This window comes from Ahaetulla prasina, chromosome 17, assembly GCF_028640845.1.
Source record: "Ahaetulla prasina isolate Xishuangbanna chromosome 17, ASM2864084v1, whole genome shotgun sequence".
Classification (NCBI taxonomy): Eukaryota; Metazoa; Chordata; class Lepidosauria; order Squamata; family Colubridae; genus Ahaetulla; species Ahaetulla prasina.
The window spans coordinates 9,066,156-9,085,370 of NC_080555.1; the positions used below are offsets into that span (position 1 = coordinate 9,066,156).

Below are 19,215 nucleotides of genomic sequence, written 5' to 3' on the forward strand. Positions count from 1 at the left end.
GGCCAAAAAGGTTGAGAAACGCTGGCATTAGGTGGGAGGAACCCGCTCCTGCCCTTCACCCTGAAGGCTTCTGGTGGCGCAGGTGTACCAAACAGCCACCACCAAATCGGGGTTTTGTGTCTTGGAGCAAGAGGCTCCCGGCCCCTCCAGAGATCACCAGTTAGGATCCTGGCACCCTCCTCGCTGCCAACGCAAGCGTCTCTCTCGTGGCGTGCCCGTCCCCGGATGGTGGCCTACATTTGCTGTATATTTTTGGGTGTTTGGTGACAAATGTTTCCTTGAAGGATATAAAACTCTCTCGTTCTCTTCTCTCTCTCCCCCTCCCCACCCCGGGCCCCGGTCTCAGACTGTGTCAGGATAGGCTGTAACCCCAGTAAGTTGCCTTCTCATTGTTTTTTTCTCTCTCTCTCTCTCTTTCTCTTTTTGGGAATCTTTCTCTTTCTGTCTTTCTCTCTCTCTCTCTGCATCCATGTTTACAAGCCCTCCTTTTCTTCAGCTCGCTTGCTTTGAAACCCGCAGTTTGGGGCCTCTCTTCCCTTCCCCCTCCCTCGCTTGGGTCTCGTGCAACAGGAAACGTGTGTGTGCGCATCTGTGTGTCTGCATGTGCGGCTGTGTAACCGGGGAGGGGAACTTTTGAGGTGGGGGGGGGCCGAAAGATGGAAGACGAGATGGGGGAGAGGGTTAGAGGCTGGAAAACTGAAGGAACGGTGGAGTCTCCTATCTTTCATAAGAAAACTGTGGAGTCCTACGTGCTCTCTGAGCTTGGTTGTTTTCTTGCAGACGTTTCGTGACCCAACTAGGTAATGTCATCAGTGCTAGAAGGGAGAAGGAGGAGGAGGAAGAGGAGGAGGAGGGAGGAGGAGGAGGAGGAGGAGGAGGAGGAGGAGGAGGAGGAGGAGGAGGAGGAGGAGGAGGAGGAGGAGGAGGAGGAGGAGGAGGAGGAGGAGGAGGAGGAGGAGGAGGAAGAGGAGGAGGAGGAGGAGGAAGAGGAGAAGGAGAAGAGGAGGAGGAGGAGGAGGGAGAGGAGGAAGAGGAGGAGGAGGAGGAGGGAGAGGAGGAGGAGGAGGAGGAAGAGGAGGAGGAAGAGGAGAAGGAGGAGGAGGAGGAGGAGGAGGAGAACTTGGGATCCTTGGTGGTTTTCTTGAAGACGTTTCATGACCCAACTAGGTAACATCATCAGTGCTAAAAGGGAGTGAATATAAACAAATGGCTTGTCCTGTCAGTGTTGCTTGGAGTGATGATGTTACCTAGTCAAGTATATGTAAATAAATGTGGAGACTCTGGAAAGATTGCAGAGAAGAGCAACCAGGATGATGAGGGGACTGGAGGCTAAAACATAACAATGAACGGTTGCAGGAACTGGGCCTGGCTAGTCTAGAGAAGAGACGGAACAGGGGAGACAGGATAACAGTCTTCCAATATTTGAGGGGCTGCCACAGAGAGGAGGAAGGGGTCAAGCTATCCTCCAAAGCACCTGAAGGTAGGACAAGAAGCAATGGATGGAAAAGAATCCAGGAGAGAAGCAACCTGGAATTATTTTATTTATTTATTTATTATTAAGAATTAAGGAGAAACTTCCTGACAGTGAGAACGATTAACCGGTGGAACAGAAGTTGCCACCAGAAGTTGTAGTGCTTCATTACCGGAGGTTTTTAAGAAGGGATTGGACAGCCATTTGTCTGAATATTATAGTGGTGAATTCATTAGTAAATCCCCTACTAATTAGAGAAAAATGAGCAAACAGAGGCAGGACAGGGGTCTCCCTCCTTCTAAGTGGCCCCACAGTGATGGGGAGATCCAAGGCCTGTGATTCAAGGGGCAGGAAACGGCTCTTCAAGGATAGATCCTACTGACATGCAAGTGGCCGTGAGTTCCACATCCCAAGAAGGAAGTTCTTTTCGAAGGCTGAGATTTTCTTTCATTTAGCTCCGACCGACGATCCCCACGTCGAACACGGTGAGAAAGGGAGGGGGGGGAGGAAAAAAGTCCTCTTTTGCATATTTTAAAATTTGCATCCTTCCGTCCCTCCCTTTGCCGCGAGGTTTAAAAACTCCCCAAACGTTTAATCTTTCCCCCGTACGGGAACTTTTCTCTAATCTTCCTAAATTAGAATTGGGAGCCCGCTTTTTTTTTTTTTTTTGGCAATCTTTTTTCTTCTTCTTCTTCTTCTTCTGCGCTTACGGATGCAACCCAGGAAATTTGATCCTTCTTATACGGTATTGGAAGCAGATTTAGAGGAATGCAAAGTCGGTTGGGCACAAAGGGAGCCTGGAATCGGTAAACAGGCCAAAATTGCTTTGCCAAGGCCAATGGCTTTAATCCGTGGAAAGCGGGGGGGGGGGGGGGCGGATCCTTCTATGTTACTCATTCCAGCCCAGGGGTAAAATGCTCCCGGTTCGGACCATATCGCCCGATCTGGTAGCGATGGCGGCGGGTGGTTCGGAGAACCGGTAGCAAAAATCCCTCCCCCCCCCCCCCGCCCATACCCACCCAATTCTCGGTCATGCGCTTCCCCGCTTGCCGCTTCTTTTAAAAAAATGCTTTTAAAAGGTAAAAACAAGAGGCTCTGACGATCTGAGGCGGACTGATCGTCAGAGTCCTCTTTTTTTTTAACCTTTTAAAAGCATTTTTTTAAAGAACCTCTTCGGCCGAATAGGTTGTAAAAAAGGCTTTTAAAAGGTTAAAAAAAAAGGCTCTGATGATCACTGCTGAGCCGCACGATGCTTTTAAAAGTAAAAAAAAAAAAAAAAGATTGCGCGCCACAGCTGATCTCTCACACACACACATATACACCCCGCGCGCGCTGTTCTACTTACCCCAATGCCTCCTTTTGGCGTGCGCTGCGCGTGTGGATCTTGCATTTGGTGCATGGTGAGCGCTGCACATGCGCACACACAGCACACATGCACAGCCAGCGAACCGGTAGTAAACCAATTCAGATTTCACCACTGCTCCAGCCCCTCCCCAAAAAGCCCCACTTAGGAAAAACCTAAAACCACCCATGGTCTGCTTGCGTCCCCTGCTCCCGGTTGCTGTTTCCATGTTTAGCTGTGGTTTTTTTCTAATGCACATTTGGTGTGGGCAATTATGACAATTTCACGACCTGTGGACAGGAATTCTGGGAGCTGAAGTCCACAAGCTATAAAGTTATCGTTGCTTACTCCCAGTATGGGTCTAGTTAAGGCACCAGGCTCAAAACTGAGAGGCACTGAGTTCTGATCCTGCCTTAGGGTCTTGGGCACTCCCTGTTACTGAGCCCCAGCGGCATCCAGTTTTGGGTGTGAATTTGGTTGAGAAACATCCTTGTTGGTTTCTGAGACTAGAGACGTGTGAGACTGTGCACAGCTTTACTATGTGAGACAACCCAGGAGCAAATACAGCAAACAGAGGTTTGTACTTAAATAGTGGTTTTATCTACAAAGAATATATACATACACATACTTGTCAGACCTCAAACAATCAGCAATTACAGCACAGAAGCACACATGGAGAGAGAGAGAGATATGCCCCAACAGGGCCTCTTCTTATGACAGGCTCTTAAAGTGATAACAGCCCCAAAACCTTGCTGACTCATTCCAAGCATTACATCATTGTAGCAGCTGGTCAGCTCGTAAAGCCTTACCCTGGCAAGGTAGCTTTCTTCTTTTCCGTGGATATTTCTAGTCTGCCCCAAAACCCATAATGCAAAGCCTCTTGAAGCTGGGGATTGCCCGGCAATGATTTTGCAAGTTTTTCCCGGGCGCTGCCAGACAAGGGAGAAAACGGCTTTTCTATCTGCTTCCTTTCATCGTCTTCTTGACTTGCTCTGCAGGGTCAAGATAAAAGTACAAAAAGACACACACACCCCGGGGGTCTTGGCCAGGATCTATCCCCCCTCTACCCACAATCCCCTTTTTATTAGCCCCCCTCCCCCCCTCTACAGAAGCCCGCCTGGCTCAGAAGAGGCTTTCAAGAAGCGATTGGACTGCCATTTGTCAGAAATGGTGTAGGGTTGTGATGGTGAACCTGTGGCATATGCGCAGAGCCCTCTCTGTGGACAGCTGCTCTACTGGTTTCCGACACACACACATGCGCACGGCCAGCTGTTCTTCGCGGGTGCCAGAGCACTGGGAAACGGCCTGAAAATGGCCCGAAAAACTGCCAAAAACCAGGTTGTTTTTCGGGCCGTTTTTCGGGCTGAAAACGGCCTGAAAATGGTCCGAAAAACAGCCTAAGAAAGCCCCAGAAAATGGCCAAAAATGGCAAAAAACCAGGCATGTGCACCAGCCAGCTGGTCTTCAGGTTTCCGGCACTCCGGCGCGCGCACATGCATACACATGCATGCGCCTTCCATTTTGGGCACTCGGTGCCGAAAAGGTTTGCCATCACTGGTTTAGGGTCTCCTGCTTGGGCAGGGGGTTAGACTAGATGACCTACAAGGTCCCTTCCAACTCTTCTTAATCTGAATCTAAATTTTTAAAAAAAGATGCTGAGACTCCAGGAAGAGTGCAGAGAAGAGCAACCAAGATGATTAGGGGACTGGAGGCTAAAACATATGAAGAATGGTTGCAGGAATCTGGGTATGTTTAATGAAAAGAAGGACTAGGGAAGACATGATAGCAGTCTTCCAATATCTCAGGGGCTGCCCCAGAGAAGAGGGAGTCAAGCTGTTCTCCAAAGCACCTGATGGGAGGACAAGAAGCAACGAGTGGAAACTGGTCAAAGAAAGAAGCAACTTAGAACTAAGGAGAAATTTCCTGACAATTAGAACAATCAATAAATGGAACGACTTGCCTGCAGAAGTTGTGAATGCTCCAACACTGGAAATTTTTAAGAAAATGTTGGATAGCCATTTGTCTGAAATGGTGTAGGGTTTCCTGCCTGGGCAGGGGGTTGGACTAGAAGATCTCCAAGGTCCCTTCCAACTCTGTTATTATGTTATGTTACGTTAAGACCATGGGCAGATATGCCCCTTGGCCCGTAGAAGGATGCTCCGGGCTGACACCTGTTGTAAGGTGAGCCTGGCTGCAAAATCCTGGACTCACACTAATCCTTAGAGGCAGGTGAGTCGGGGAACTGGCAGGCTTTTGGAGAGAAAGGTAGGAGGGGGGAGTTCTAGGTGTGAAGTTCTGGAGGCTGGGGAATTCTGGGACCTGACCAGTGGTGGGTTTCATTTGTTTTTACTACCGGTTCTGTGGGCGTGGCTTGGTGGGCGTGGCAGGAGAAGGTTACTGCAAAATCCCCATTTCCTCCCGATCAGCTGGGACTCGGGAGGCAGAGAATAGACGGGAACGGGACCAGTCAGATTTTTTTACTACCGGTTTTCCGAACTACTCGAAATTTCCACTGCCGGTTCTCCAGACCTGGTCAGAACCTGCTGAAACCCACCTCTGGACCTGACCTCCATGCTATCTTAAAGGAGAAACACCAATCTAAACGGTGCATCTACCAAAAGGTTTGATTGATGAGGAGTTAAGGTGGCTGCAACCACACCGACATGGGACTCGTCTGGAGCGGTGTTTGAATGCCCGTGCTTGCTTTCCAGGGGCTGTGTGTGTAAGTGTGTGTGTGTGTGTGTGTGTGTGTGTGATGAAAGATGCTGTGAAGTTGTCGGCTGGGAATTCTTTGTGTCTGGGGCTGCATTCCCTAATTGGGGGTGGGGTGGGTGTGTCAGCGGGAGGGCGGGGAACCCAGCCGCTCTCCGATACCCGAGAAAACAGCTGCTCTTGACCTCACCGTCCTGCCCACAGGTAAAGGGCCAGAAACTCTCTTTGCTGGCCACAAACTCAATGACAACGAGTGGCACACCGTCCGGGTGGTCCGACGCGGGAAGAACCTGCAGCTGTCCGTCGACAACGTCACCGTGGAAGGTAAGCCAGAGTGGAACAGAAGGATGCTTGTGAGACGAAGCTGGTGGGTTCGCCCAAACCCTTGGCCACTTTGAGACTTGTGGACTTCAACTCCCAGAATTCCACGGCCAGCTTTGCTGGCCGAAGAATTCTGGGAGTTGAAGTCCACAAGTCTTCAACAAGCTTTGCTGGCTGAGGAATTCTGGGAGTTGAAGTCCACAAGTCTTTTTTTAAAAAAAAAAATATTTATTGAATTTCGCAAAAGTTAAAATACACAATACAAAAAAAAACCCAGCACAATACACACACACACACAAAATACAAAACACACAAAGACAAATGTGTCAAAATTACATTACTCATAACAGTATCATAATCGGTATCACTTATCCTATTTAACCTCTATATACAGATTCTGCTTCTAAGTATCTCTATAAACCAACATTCTTATTTAAATTATTTTAACCTCTATTCAGAATTCAATGACAAAAATCTCTGTTAAGTTTTATGCTTACTCTCCAGCCAGGAATACCATCTATTCCTTATTCGATGGCACTCAGTATCTTCCCTCTCCTTCATTTCCATCGATAATCAGTCCATTTCTGCACATTCATATATATATATATATATATATATATATAATTATAATTTGATCCGGTGGGATATCCGGATGTCCACAAGTCTTAAAGTGGCCAAGGGGTTGTGCAAACCCCACAAGCTTTGCTGGCTGAGGAATTCTGGGAGTTGAAGTCCACAAGTCTTAAAGTGACCAAAGTTGGAGACCCCTGCCTTAGACAATGCCTTAGACTTATGGCCACAATTGGGACCAGAATTTGTGCTCCTAAGCAAGACAGCCATGCCCGATTTTACACCCACTTTTCTCAGGGTTGTTAAACGAGTCACTGCAATGGTTAAGGGAATCATGTGGCTGTTAAGAAAATCTGACTTCCCCCGTTGACTTTGCTTGTTGGAACTCTCTGGGAAGGTCGCAAAAGGGAATCACATGAACCCAGGATGCTCCAACTGTCGTAAGTGTGAGTCGGCTGCCAAGCATCTGAATTTTGATCACGTGACCATGGGGACGCTGCGATGGTCGTTAAGTGTGAAAAAATGGTCCTAAGTCTCTTTCTTCAGTGCTGTTGTAACTTAAAACGGTCACTAAATGAATGGCTGTAACTTGAGGACTATCTGTATATAGGTAGCCCTCAAGTAACGACGGTTTGTTTAGCGACCGAAGTTACAACAGCACTGAAAAAAGCGACTGGTGACCGTTTTCCACACTTACGACCGTTGCAGCGTCCCCCATGGTCACATGAATCCAAATTCAGAGGCTTGGCAACTGATTCACACTTACGACAGTTGGGGCGTCCTGAGATCACGCGATCCCCTTTTGCGACCTTCTGACAAGCAAAGTCAATGGGGGAATCCCAGTTCACTTACCAACCATGATACTAACTTAATAACTGCCGTGATTCACTTAACAACTGTGGCAGGGGAGGTCGTAACATGGGGAGAAATTCACTAAATCGTCTTGGGCTGAATTAGGGCCGTAAGTCGAGGACCACCTGTATTTTCCTTCCCTCTGCGTTCAGGCCCTCCTGTGTATCAGGTGAAGCGAGTGTTGCCCAGCTCACAAATATTTCCACTTGTGATAAAAAATGCAGCTGGAAAAGGTGCTGCTGGATTTTGGGGCATTAAATCAACTAATAAATTTATTATAAATTTATAAAGCTCAGGCTGTAAGAAGCCTGTTATTAAAACACAGCTGCCTGCAATTACTGCAGGTTCTAGTCCCACCAGGCCCAAGGTTGACTCAGCCTTCCATCCTTTATAAGGTAGGTAAAATGAGGACCCAGATTGTTGGGGGGGCAATAAGTTGACTTTGTAAATATACAAATAGAATGAGACTATTGCCTTACACACTGCAAGCCGCCCTGAGTCTTCGGAGAAGGGCGGGGTATAAATGTAAATAAAATAAAAATAAAATAAATAAATATTATAAATTTAAATAAACAAAATAAATAAATAAAAATAAACACAACTTGTGCTTACTTGGGAGCGGAAAATGAACCGTTGCCGTCCTTCCTTTCTGCCACAAGAGGGCAGCAGGTCCCTTTTCTGTCTTGACTCAGAATCTTAAAACAATCACCCGCTTTGGCCACTAGGGGGAGATTGAGAACAAGCCATCCGGGAGTGGAAATAAAATAGATTTCTTTATCCTTTAAAAACAGCTGGATTTTGCTCCAGCTGCCATCCTGCAACGTTTTTTTAAAAAAAAACCCTGGTCTGCCGTGTTGTGGCTTTGCACGCTGTACATATCCACCCATTTGTACAAAAGCGGGTGTAATTGTGGACGTAGCCACTTGGCTAGTGTGATTCGTATTCAATTCAATTCAATTTCACTGGCTCGTACGTGAATTATCGGATTGTGCAAACAGATTTAATTCAGTCATCAAGTGACCGCATGAAAAATCCAGCCCACAAAAAATTTAACTGGGATTAAACAGCAACGAGGAGGATTGATAAGCAATTGCAGGCGGTCCTTGATTTACGACAGTCCACTTAGTGACCGTTCAGAGTTACGACGGCACTGGAAAAAGGGACCGTTTTTCTCACTTACGACCATTGCACGTGATTTCCATTCAGACGCCTGACAATTGACTCACATCTATGACGGTTGCAATCTCTTGGGGGTCACGTGATCCCCGTTTGCGACCTCCCGCCAAGCAAAGTCGGCGGGAAAGTCGGATTCACTTAACAACCGCGGGACTAATTTGAGAACTGCGGTGATTCACTTTAACACACGCGGTGAGAAAAGTCATAAAATGAGGCAAAACTCCCTTAACAAATCTCTCACTGGACGATGTAAACGTTGGTCTCAATTGCGGTTGTAAGTTGAGGACTAGCTGTAATCGCAGTGATGATGATTAATAGCGTTGAAGTCTGGATTCAGAGGGGCGGACGGGGACAGCGAAGGGAGGCTGGAAACAGAAGTGGACAAGCGGACATCCACCTGTCTGGAATGCTATAAACAAGGTCTCCTGCTTGAGCAGCGGGTTGGACTAGCAGACCTCTGAGGTCCCCCAGCTCTATTCTGATTGATTGATTGAATGATTGATTGATATAGGATGTCCTGCTTGAGCAGCGGGTTGGACTAGCAGTCCTCTGAGGTCCCCCAGCTCTATTCTGATTGATTGAATGATTGATTGATATAGGATGTCCTGCTTTAGCAGCGGGTTGGACTAGCAGACCTCTAAGGTCCCTGACAGCTCTATTCTGATTGATTGAATGATTGATTGATATAGGATGTCCTGCTTGAGCAGCGGGTTGGACTAGCAGACCTCTGAGGTCCCTGCCATCTTTATTTTGATTGATTGATTGATTGATTGATTGATTGATTGATTGATTGATATAGGATGTCCTGCTTGAGCAGGGGGTTGGACTAGCAGACCTCTGAGGTCCCCTAGCTCTATTCTGATTGATTGATTGATTGATTGATATAGGATGTCCTGCTTGAGCAGGGGGTTCGACTAGCAGACTTCTGAGGTCCCCCAGCTCTATTCTGATTGATTGAATGATTGATTGATATAGGATGTCCTGCTTGAGCAGGGGGTTGGACTAGCAGACCTCTAAGGTCCCTGACAGCTCTATTCTGATTGATTGAATGATTGATTGATATAGGATGTCCTGCTTGAGCAGGGGGTTGGACTAGCAGACCTCTAAGGTCCCTGACAGCTCTATTCTGATTGATTGAATGATTGATTGATATAGGATGTCCTGCTTGAGCAGGGGGTTCGACTAGCAGACCTCTGAGGTCCCCTAGCTCTATTCTGATTGATTGATTGAATGATTGATTGATATAGGATGTCCTGCTTGAGCAGCGGGTTGGACTAGCAGACCTCTAAGGTCCCTGACAGCTCTATTCTGATTGATTGATTGATTGATATAGGATGTCCTGCTTGAGCAGGGGGTTGGACTAGCAGACCTCTGAGGTCCCTGACAGCTCTATTCTGATTGATTGATTGATTGATTGATTGATATAGGATGTCCTGCTTGAGCAGGGGGTTCGACTAGCAGACCTCTAAGGTCCCTGACAGCTCTATTCTGATTGATTGAATGATTGATTGATATAGGATGTCCTGCTTGAGCAGCGGGTTGGACTAGCAGACCTCTAAGGTCCCTGACAGCTCTATTCTGATTGATTGATTGATTGATATAGGATGTCCTGCTTGAGCAGGGGGTTCGACTAGCAGACCTCTGAGGTCCCCCAGCTCTATTCTGATTGATTGATTGATTGATTGATATAGGATGTCCTGCTTGAGCAGGGGGTTCGACTAGCAGACCTCTGAGGTCCCCCAGCTCTATTCTGATTGATTGATTGATTGATTGATATAGGATGTCCTGCTTGAGCAGCGGGTTGGACTAGTAGACCTCTGAGGTCCCCCAGCTCTATTCTGATTGATTGAATGATTGATTGATTGATTGATTGATATAGGATGTCCTGCTTGAGCAGCGGGTTGGACTAGCAGACCTCTGAGGTCCCTGCCAGCTTTATTTTGATTGATTGATTGATTGAAATAATGGCCAATGAAGCTGGAGGGCACCACGGAGATGCCCCTGCTCCGGTTTGAGCAGGGGGTTGGACTACAAGACCTCCAAGGTCCCTTCTAGCTTCATTCTGATCGATTGATTGATTAAATTGGTATAGGATCTCCTGCCTGAACCGGGGGGGGGGGTTTGGACTAGCAGACCTCTGAGGTCCCTGCCAGCTCTGTCCTGATTGATTGATCGATTGATTGGTGGCGAGGGGGCTTTGCCAGGCTCCTGGAAGCCTGGGCTTCACGCCACCCGCTTCCCTCTTTAGCCTCTTTTCCGGAGTTTTCCCGGGCGCCACCTGACACCTCGGCGTGCTAATATTTTTCCCTCCCGCCCTTTGCTCGGCCCAAGCAGGGCAGATGGCGGGCGCCCACACCCGCCTGGAGTTCCACAACATCGAGACGGGCATCATGACGGAGCGGCGGTTCATCTCCATGGTGCCTTCCAACTTCATCGGCCACCTGAGCAGCCTGGTCTTCAACGGGATGCCCTACATGGACCTCTGCAAGAATGGCGACATCAGCTACTGCGAGCTCAACGCCCGCTTCGGCCTGCGCAGCATCATCGCCGACCCGGTCACCTTCAAAAGCAAAGCCAGCTACCTGGCGCTGGCCACGCTGCAGGCCTACGCCTCCATGCACCTCTTCTTCCAGTTCAAGACCACGGCCACCGACGGGCTCATCCTCTTCAACAGTGGCAACGGCAACGACTTCATCGTGGTGGAGCTGGTCAAAGGGTGAGGGTCCCTGGGCGGGCGGGCGGCATCGGCTCTCAGGCTCTGCTGGGCACAAGCCACCGGCCATGTCAATGGTCACCCTGCCGTGTTTGGGGGGGGGGTTTAATCCCACCTCCAGAACAGAATCTGCCCCAATTCCCCCAACAGCCATTTGCCCACTGGGAGCAGATTTTGTTCCATCCTTGCTGCCCACACATGGTGCCCCCCCATCCCCCCAACATCTGTAGGTCCTTGACAAGTTCTGCTTTAAAGAAACACGTTCCTACTTTTTCTTTCTTTCCTTCCTTCCTTCCTTCCTTCCTTCCTTCCTTCCTTCCTTCCTTCCTTCCTTCCTTCTTTCTTTCTTTCTTTCTCCTTCTCTTTCTCCTTCCTTCTTTCTCCTTCCTTCCTTACCTCCCTCTCTTCTTGCTTTTTTCCTTCTGTCCACCCAACCATCTTTCCATCGCTCCTTGATTGCGGTCTGGTGGTTGCAATCGCATGTCAATGATCAGGCCTAGTGGTTAGCTTTCACTAAATCAAGGGCTCTTTCCTTCCCTCCTCCCACCCTCCCTTCCTCCCCCTTCCTCTCCAATTCTCCTTCCTTCCTTCTTTCCTTTCTTCCTTCCTCCTCCTCTCTTCCTCCCCTCTCCCTCTCGCCTTACTCTTTTCTTTCCTTTCTTCCTTCCTTCTTTCCTTCCTCTCCCTCTTTTCTTGCCCTTCCTCTTTCCTTTCTTTCTTTCTTTCTTTCCTTCCTTCCTCCTCCCTCCTCCCTCCCTCTCCAATTCTCCTTCCTTCCTTCTTTCCTTTCTTCCTTCCTCCTCTCTTCCTCCCCTCTCCCTCTCGCCCTTACTCTTTTCTTTCCTTTCTTCCTTCCTTCTTTCCTTCCTCTCTCCCTCTTTTCTTGCCCTTCCTCTTTTCTTTCTTTCTTTCTTCCTTCCTTCCTTCCTCCCTCCCCTCCTCCCCTCCTCTCCAATTCTCCTTCCTTCCTTCCTTCCTGCCTCCCTCCCTCTTTTCTTGCCCTTCCTCTTTTCTTTCTTTCTTTCTTTCTTTCTTTCTTTCTTTCTTTCTTTCTTTCTTTCTCTTCCTTCCTTCCTTCTTTCCTCCCTCCTCCCTCTTTTCTTGCCCTTCCTCTTTTCTTTCTTTCTTTCTTTCTCCTCTTTTCTTTCTTTCTTTCTTTCTTTCTTTCTCTCTCTCCTCCCTCCTCCCTCCTCCCTCCTCCTCCTCCCTCCCTCCTCCTCCCTCCTCCTCCCTCCTTCCTCCTCCTCTTTTCTCCTTCCTCCCTCCCTCCTCTTTTAAGGAATCCCAACCAAACCAAATTACCATCTCAGATTTTTCTTCCCCTCCCTGCATCCACCAGTCTTCGCCCTCTGGGCTCTCCAGGCATTCAGTCCCCAGCCCACATAACGGCAGTGGGGTCTCCTGTTGCAGGCAGAGGATAGAGATGGCCATGCAGAGAGGGGCCTGTCTTTCTGGAGGTGGGATTTAATCTCTCCCACCTGCCCTTTTGGCGTTAAATGGCTGCCAATTAGGTGCCCTGGGAAGATGCCTGCTCTGGGCCGGCCTTTTCATTCTCCTGTCTGGGGAACTGCAGGTTCCTGCCTTGTAAAATGAGGCCCTTGGAAGCCAAAATAATCTTTAAAAATATAAAATTGAGGAATTGTGAAGGAATTGTGAGGAATTGAGGAAGTGAGGAATTGGAAAGAAATTCTCCACTTTGGTCCAGCTGTTTTTCTCCGGAGGGTGTGGCTTGGCTAGCTGACGTGAGTCACCTACTGCCCATGTTCTTATTTGGGCTGAAAGGTAGAATCGATCGAATTGAATTAAATCTCTCTTTCTTTTTTTCCCCACCCCTGTTCTGGCCACCCGGTAGGTACATCCACTATGTTTTCGACCTGGGCAATGGGCCATCGCTGATGAAGGGGAATTCAGACAAGCCGGTGAACGACAACCAGTGGCACAACGTCATTGTGTCCCGCGACACTAACAACGTCCACACGTTGAAGATCGACTCGCGCACCGTCACACAGCACTCCAACGGGGCCCGCAACCTGGACCTCAAAGGTGAGCCACGAAATTCCCACAGCGTGGGATCCCAAGTGGGGCGACTCCTAGCCCTGCAGTCAGAACTACAGAACCCATAAACCAGGGGATAATATCCTGGAAGCCATTAAAAGTCATCAAAGCAGCAGTTCCCAGTTAAGACACCAGAGGGCGACATTTAGGCCTTCAAGGAAAAAAAATTGCAGGCCAAAATCCATGATAGCTTTTAAATACAAAGCTTAGGAAGGAAGAAATATATTAGAGGCATTCCTCGACTTACGACCCCAATCGAGCCCAAAATTTATGTTGTTAAGCGAGACATTTGTTAAATGAGCTTTCCCCCCATTTTACCCCTTTTCTGGACACCGTTGTTAAGTGAATCAGTGCCGTTGTTAAGCTAGGAACACGGTTGTTAAGTGAATTTAGCTTCCCCATCGACTTTGCTTGTCAGAAGGTCGCAAAAGGGGATCACGTGACCCTGGCGACCGTCGTAAATATAAACCAGTGGCCAAGCACCTGAATATTGATCATGTGAGCGTGGAGATGCTGCAATGGTCATAAGTGTGAAAAATGGTCATAAGTCACTTTTTTCAGTGTCGTAACTTTGAACGGTCACTATACAAATTGTTTTAAGTCGAAGACTACTTGTACTCTGCCAAAAACGTGCTGGGACAAGAATTATCTAGTTCAGCGGTCACCAACTGGTGGTCTGTGAAAAAAAATTGGTGGTCCGCAGAAAAATGATTTGCATTTTTTATATTGCACTAAATCAGGGGTCCTCAAACTACGGCTCCTGGGTCAGATACATGGCAATGAACGGTTGTGTTGCTGCAGAGAATCTCCCCTTATGGGGTCTTTTTGTGGGGGTTGGAGGGGGGCATAAATTCCGACTTGGGGTCTGCTTCAGCCTCCTGGTGTGGGCTTTGGGCGAAGGCTGGAGGGAAGTGCCGATGGTGGCAAAGAGCTGGAGGGCCTCGTTCCAGTGGGGCTGCATCATGGCCTGGAACTGGCTGATCATCTCAGGCGCCGGTACCTGGCCTTGCACTCCTGCAGGTCTTCCCTCTGCTTGTAAAGCCTATGCTTGTAGTCCTCAGTGAGGTGCTTCTGCCGAGCCTCCTTCTCGGCCAGATCCAATTTGAACTGAGCTGTTTTGCCAACTTTTTCTCATGGTGGGTGCTTAGCTCCAGCAACTGCTTCCTGTTGGGGCCCTAAGGAGCCCAGGCGGGGAGGGGCAAATAGAGGCTGGCAAGGCACCCCTTGACATGAGTGACATTGAGTTGGCCATGCCCACCCAGTCACATGAACACCTAGCCACGCCCACCCAGCTGTCTGTCCCAGCCGATCTGTCATTAGGCAGATCATTTTAGTGGTCCACGGGATTTAAAATTATGAATTTAGCGGTCCCCGAGGTCCGAAAGATTGGTGACCCCTGCTTTTTTTCCATCTAATCATCTAGTTTTCCTTACGATATGTTTTATTTCTGGAAAACACCACCCTACTTGATGACTTGGATCAGGTCTGTGGTCACCCAAACAGAGCTGCTTCCAACGCAGTTGATTTAGCCAGAGGTTTGATGCCACTCGCAGCATCTGCCCTGGAGGGCCTGGCCCTGCCTTGCCCCAAAACTAGCCTGTTTCTTTTCCCTTTTTTGCCCCCCTGCCAGTTCTCAAGTCAATCCGAAGGAAGAAAAAATTGTGTGTTGAGCCGGAAATGGATAACGAGTGATACTTCGTAGAGCTCCATTCTGTGCAATGTGTTTATTTGTGGCTTTTTTAATTTTAATTTAAATAAAATTAGGGTTAGCAAATTTGCAGGAGACTCATATTCAGGGGATAGCAAGCACCTTGAGAGACACTATCAGAATTCAGGGAGATCTTAATAAATTAGAAGAACGGTGGAAACATCTGAGATAACAAAATAACAGAGTGAGAGGAACTCTGGAGGTCTTCCAGTCCAACCCCCTGCTCCAACAGGAGACCAAAGGGCTGTCTAGTCTCTTCTTAAAAGCCTCCAGTGTTGGAGCACCCACAACATCTGGTGCCAAGCTGTTCCACCGGTTAATTGTTCTTACTGTCAGGAAGTTTAATTCCAGGTTGCTTCTCTCCTTGGTTAGTTTCCATCCATTGTTACTTGTCTTGCCTTCAGGAAATAAATTGATCCCCCCCTTTCTTCTTTCTGGCAGCCCCTCAAATACTGAATTAATATTAATCTCATTGATAATGATTAATGTTAATAATAATGGATTAATATTAATCTCATTAATACCTTTTATTATTATTGGATTCCTTTTCTGCAGTTTTCATAAGACATTGGCCCCCAAATGGAATAATTCATAGGTTTGTAAATCTGGGTGAGAAATATGAACAATTAGAAAAGCCAAACAAGAATCGGAAAAGACGACCAATCAAGTCTAGGGGTTTTTAATTAGGGGTTCAGGACCTCTTTGGAAATCTATGGCTAGATTTTAGGAAGTCAGTGGCCTTGAATTGGAAAAACATTTAGAGCATTACTTTTTACTGACATCTAATGAGATTTAACTTTTCATTCAATAATCTGCGTAGGCAGCAAAATCATTAATGGCCCCTTGACTCTATAAATGTTTGCTCACCTCAATAAAATTCGCTTTCCAGAATTTAGTATACTCTAAAAAAAAAAAGGATATTGTTATTGATTTAACGGGGTAATTAAGAAGCGTGGATATTACTAGATTACATATTCGTTCGTGGTTGTTATTTTTGGATAACTGTATTTGAAAATAAATATTTTCCTGTCTACTGATGTATGGATGGATTGATCCAACTTCTTTGTTTGCCTGCCCATTCAAAGAATTATTTTATCTGATACATTTAAATACCTTTTGCTGAGAAGGAACCTGTGGGTTTCCTCTGGAAAACAAAACTTAAGGCTTTCTAGTTTAGTCCAGCCCCTGACATGACATGATAATAGTATTTCAATATTTGAGGGGCTGCCACAAAGAAGGGAGAGGGTGTCAACCTATTCTCCAAAGCACCCGAAGGCAGAAAAAGAAGCAACAGATGGAAACTAACCAAGGAGGGAAGCAACGGTTCCTGGTATTAAGGAGAAAATTCCTAACAGGGAGAACAATTAACCAGTGGAACAGCTTGCCACTAGACGTTGTAGATGCTCTAACACTGGTGGTCTTTAAGAAGAGACTGGACAGCCATTTGTCTGGAATTGCATAGGGCAGGGATATCAAACTCAATTTCATTGAGGGCCACATCAGCACTGCCAGGGGTGAAATGTAAAATTGTAAAATTGACCCAGGAGTGAAATGTAAAATTTGTTACTACCGGTTCTGTGGGCGTGGCTTGGTGGGGGGTTAATCTGACTGGGTGGGCATGGCCAACTTTTTTTTTTGGTAACTTTTAAAAGCATTTTTTTTATGAAGAGGTTGTAAAAAAATGCTTTTAAAAGCCTCTGACGATCAGGCAACTCAGCTGGGATCGCCAGAGGAGCCTTTTAAAAGCATGTTTTTACAATCTCTTCGGCCGAAGAGGTTGTAGAAAAAAATGCTTTTAAAAGGTTCCGATGCGCCCAGCTGAGCCGCGCGATCATCAGAGGCACTTTTTTTAACTTTTAAAAGCATTTTTTCATCTGAAGAAAAAATGCTTTTAAAAGTAAAAAAAACAAAAAACTCTGATGATCGCACGGCTCAGCTGGGCATGGGCGGGCGGGGGCGGGTGTCAGGGATTTTTGCTACCAGTTCTCTGAACCACCCGCTGCCATTGCTACCAGCTCGGGCGATCTGGTCTGCACCAGGATCATTTCACCCCCAGTTTGACCTCGGGGGGCAGGGCGGGGGCGTGGTTGGCGTGGGCATGACCAGCATGACGCCATTCATATTTGGGCGCCTGAGGTGGCCCAAGCGCTCTGCCAGTGAAAATAGGTTCCCGAGCTCTGTTTCCGGCTGCGACGGCCTCCTGCAACCCCCTGCCAGCGAAAACAGAGCTCGGAAGGGCTGCCTGCAGCCCTCCCAAGCTCCGTTTTCACTAGTAGAGTCACTGCGGGACAATTCTGTTTCCAGGGTGGCCCTGCGGATCAGATCTAAGCACCCCGTGGGCTGGATCTGGCCCTCGGGCCTTGAGTTTGACACCCCTGGCATAGGATTTCCTGCTTAAGCAAGGGGTTGGACTGGATGACCTCTGAGGTCCCTTCCAGCTCTATTCTGACAGAAACCTATCAAGGAGAGAACCAACCTTGGAACTAAGGCGAAGTTTCTTGACAGTGAGAACAATTAACCAGTGGAACAACTTGCCACCAGAGAGTTGGTTAAAAATTTTTCTCGTACTTGCTTTAAATTAAAAAAAAACGAAAGAAAGAAAACAGAGTATCCAGAGCCGTGATGGCGAACCTATCGCATGCGTGCCACATGTGGCACGCGGAGCCATATCTGTGGGCACGTGAGCGTTGCCCTACCTCAGCTCCGACATGCATGCGCACACAGACCAGCTGATTCTCAGGCCTTCCGGGCCCACCGTAAGTCAGCAAAGGGGCCATTTCCGGCCTCTGGAGGAGAGAGGAAGGCCGTTTTCGCCCTCCCCAGGCTCCAAGAAAGTCTCTGGAGCCTGGGGAGGGCAAAAAACGGGCCTACTTCAGGCCCACCAGGCCATCGCATGCCAAAAGCGGGCAGAGTGCGGGGGAGGTCGCGCGTGCATGCGTGGGGGGGGGACACCGCATTGAATTATGAGTGTTGGCACGCGCGCGATCCCGCAGAACTCCCCCCCGCCCCGCTTTTGGCACGCGACGGCAAAAAGGTTAGCCATCACTGATCCAGAGGTTAAAAAAAAAAAATTAATTGCTTCTACAATTGCAAAGGCGAAGCCATATCATGGAGAGGAGAGAGACGTTTGTGGTTAAGGTCTCAGTGGCTCGTAATCTGTCACGGAGATGCCGAACTTGCCGGCAATTTATTCGGAACGATGAGCCAGCGCCGTTCGGTGCATAGCTTTTAACCGAGTGAAATATCAACTGAAACAGGCAAATGTTTTGCTTAGAGGGAAGGGAGTTGGTGGTTTCATGCTCTGGGGGGTTTAAATTAGCTTTTAAGCGTGACAGTTTGGATACGGTCGTCTTCTTTTTTTTTTGGTTTGTTTTTTCTTTCATAGAAAAAAAACAAAACCTTAATTCAATAAGCTCAAGGAAAGGAATCCAGAGCATAACAGAGGGAGAGCTGTAGACATCATAATTAATCTAATGTGGGCTGTGACCTTTAACAAAACTGCTCTGAGCAGCTCTCAAACCTTAAGGAAGGAAGAATTTTTTTTTTTAAAGCACTTTGGGTCTGAGCAAAAAAGTTGCATTTTGGGCGGAAGGGAAGGTGACATCTTCTGGATCTGTGGCAGAGGCGGTATTTTGCACCGGTTCGCGCGAACGTAGGCGGAAATTTGGCCAAGATCACCGAACCGGTAGCGATGGCCGCTCGCTCGCCCCGGCCACCATGTTTGTTGCCGCCATGTTCTTCACGCGTGTGCATCCCATTGCCTTGCAAGTCTGGTGGGAACATGGCGGTGACAGCAGCAGCTTTTTCCGCTGGTACTTTTCGGTAGCCGGTGGTCAGCCGCCGCAGCTGCAAAGCGGCTCTCAAAGAGGCGGCGGCTGGGAGGCTTCTTTGCCAGCCGCTTTCCAGCTGGAGGAAAGCGGAAATGCCAAAAATTCCGGTCAGCTTGCCTTCGGCTCTCAAAGAGGCAGCGGCTGGGGGGAGGGACTGGCGAAGGGAGGGCAGGGGTAGACAGGTGGAAATTCCCAAAATTTTCCTACCTTTTCCTGTGGGCGTGAGCGTGGGCATGAGTGATGTCAAGTTGGCCACGCCCACTCAGTCACATGCCCCTCCCACCTAGCCACGCCCACCGAACCGGTAGCGAGAATTTTTGAAACCCACCATTGATCTGTGGGTTGATTTTTTTTCCCCTTGGGGGGGGGGCATGCCGGGGTTGATAGAAGCTGTTGTGTGTTGGAAGTGCCTAACTTTACAAGGGTATCCAACTGTGGTTTGTCTAATACTGGTAATCCTCGACT

At 48.1% G+C, this 19,215-nt stretch overlaps 1 protein-coding gene across 1 annotated transcript in view; it reads left to right on the forward strand.

Annotated features, from left to right (window-relative positions):
- NRXN2 (neurexin 2) overlaps window positions 1–19,215 on the forward strand; it is a 531,073-nt gene that overhangs the window by 247,671 nt on the left and 264,187 nt on the right. Inside the window, exons 10-13 of the mRNA XM_058160639.1 lie at window positions 347–373; window positions 5,730–5,849; window positions 10,776–11,160; window positions 13,010–13,200. Of these exons, the coding sequence (XP_058016622.1) occupies window positions 347–373; window positions 5,730–5,849; window positions 10,776–11,160; window positions 13,010–13,200 (723 nt within the window). The remainder of the gene's footprint in view (window positions 1–346; window positions 374–5,729; window positions 5,850–10,775; window positions 11,161–13,009; window positions 13,201–19,215) is intronic.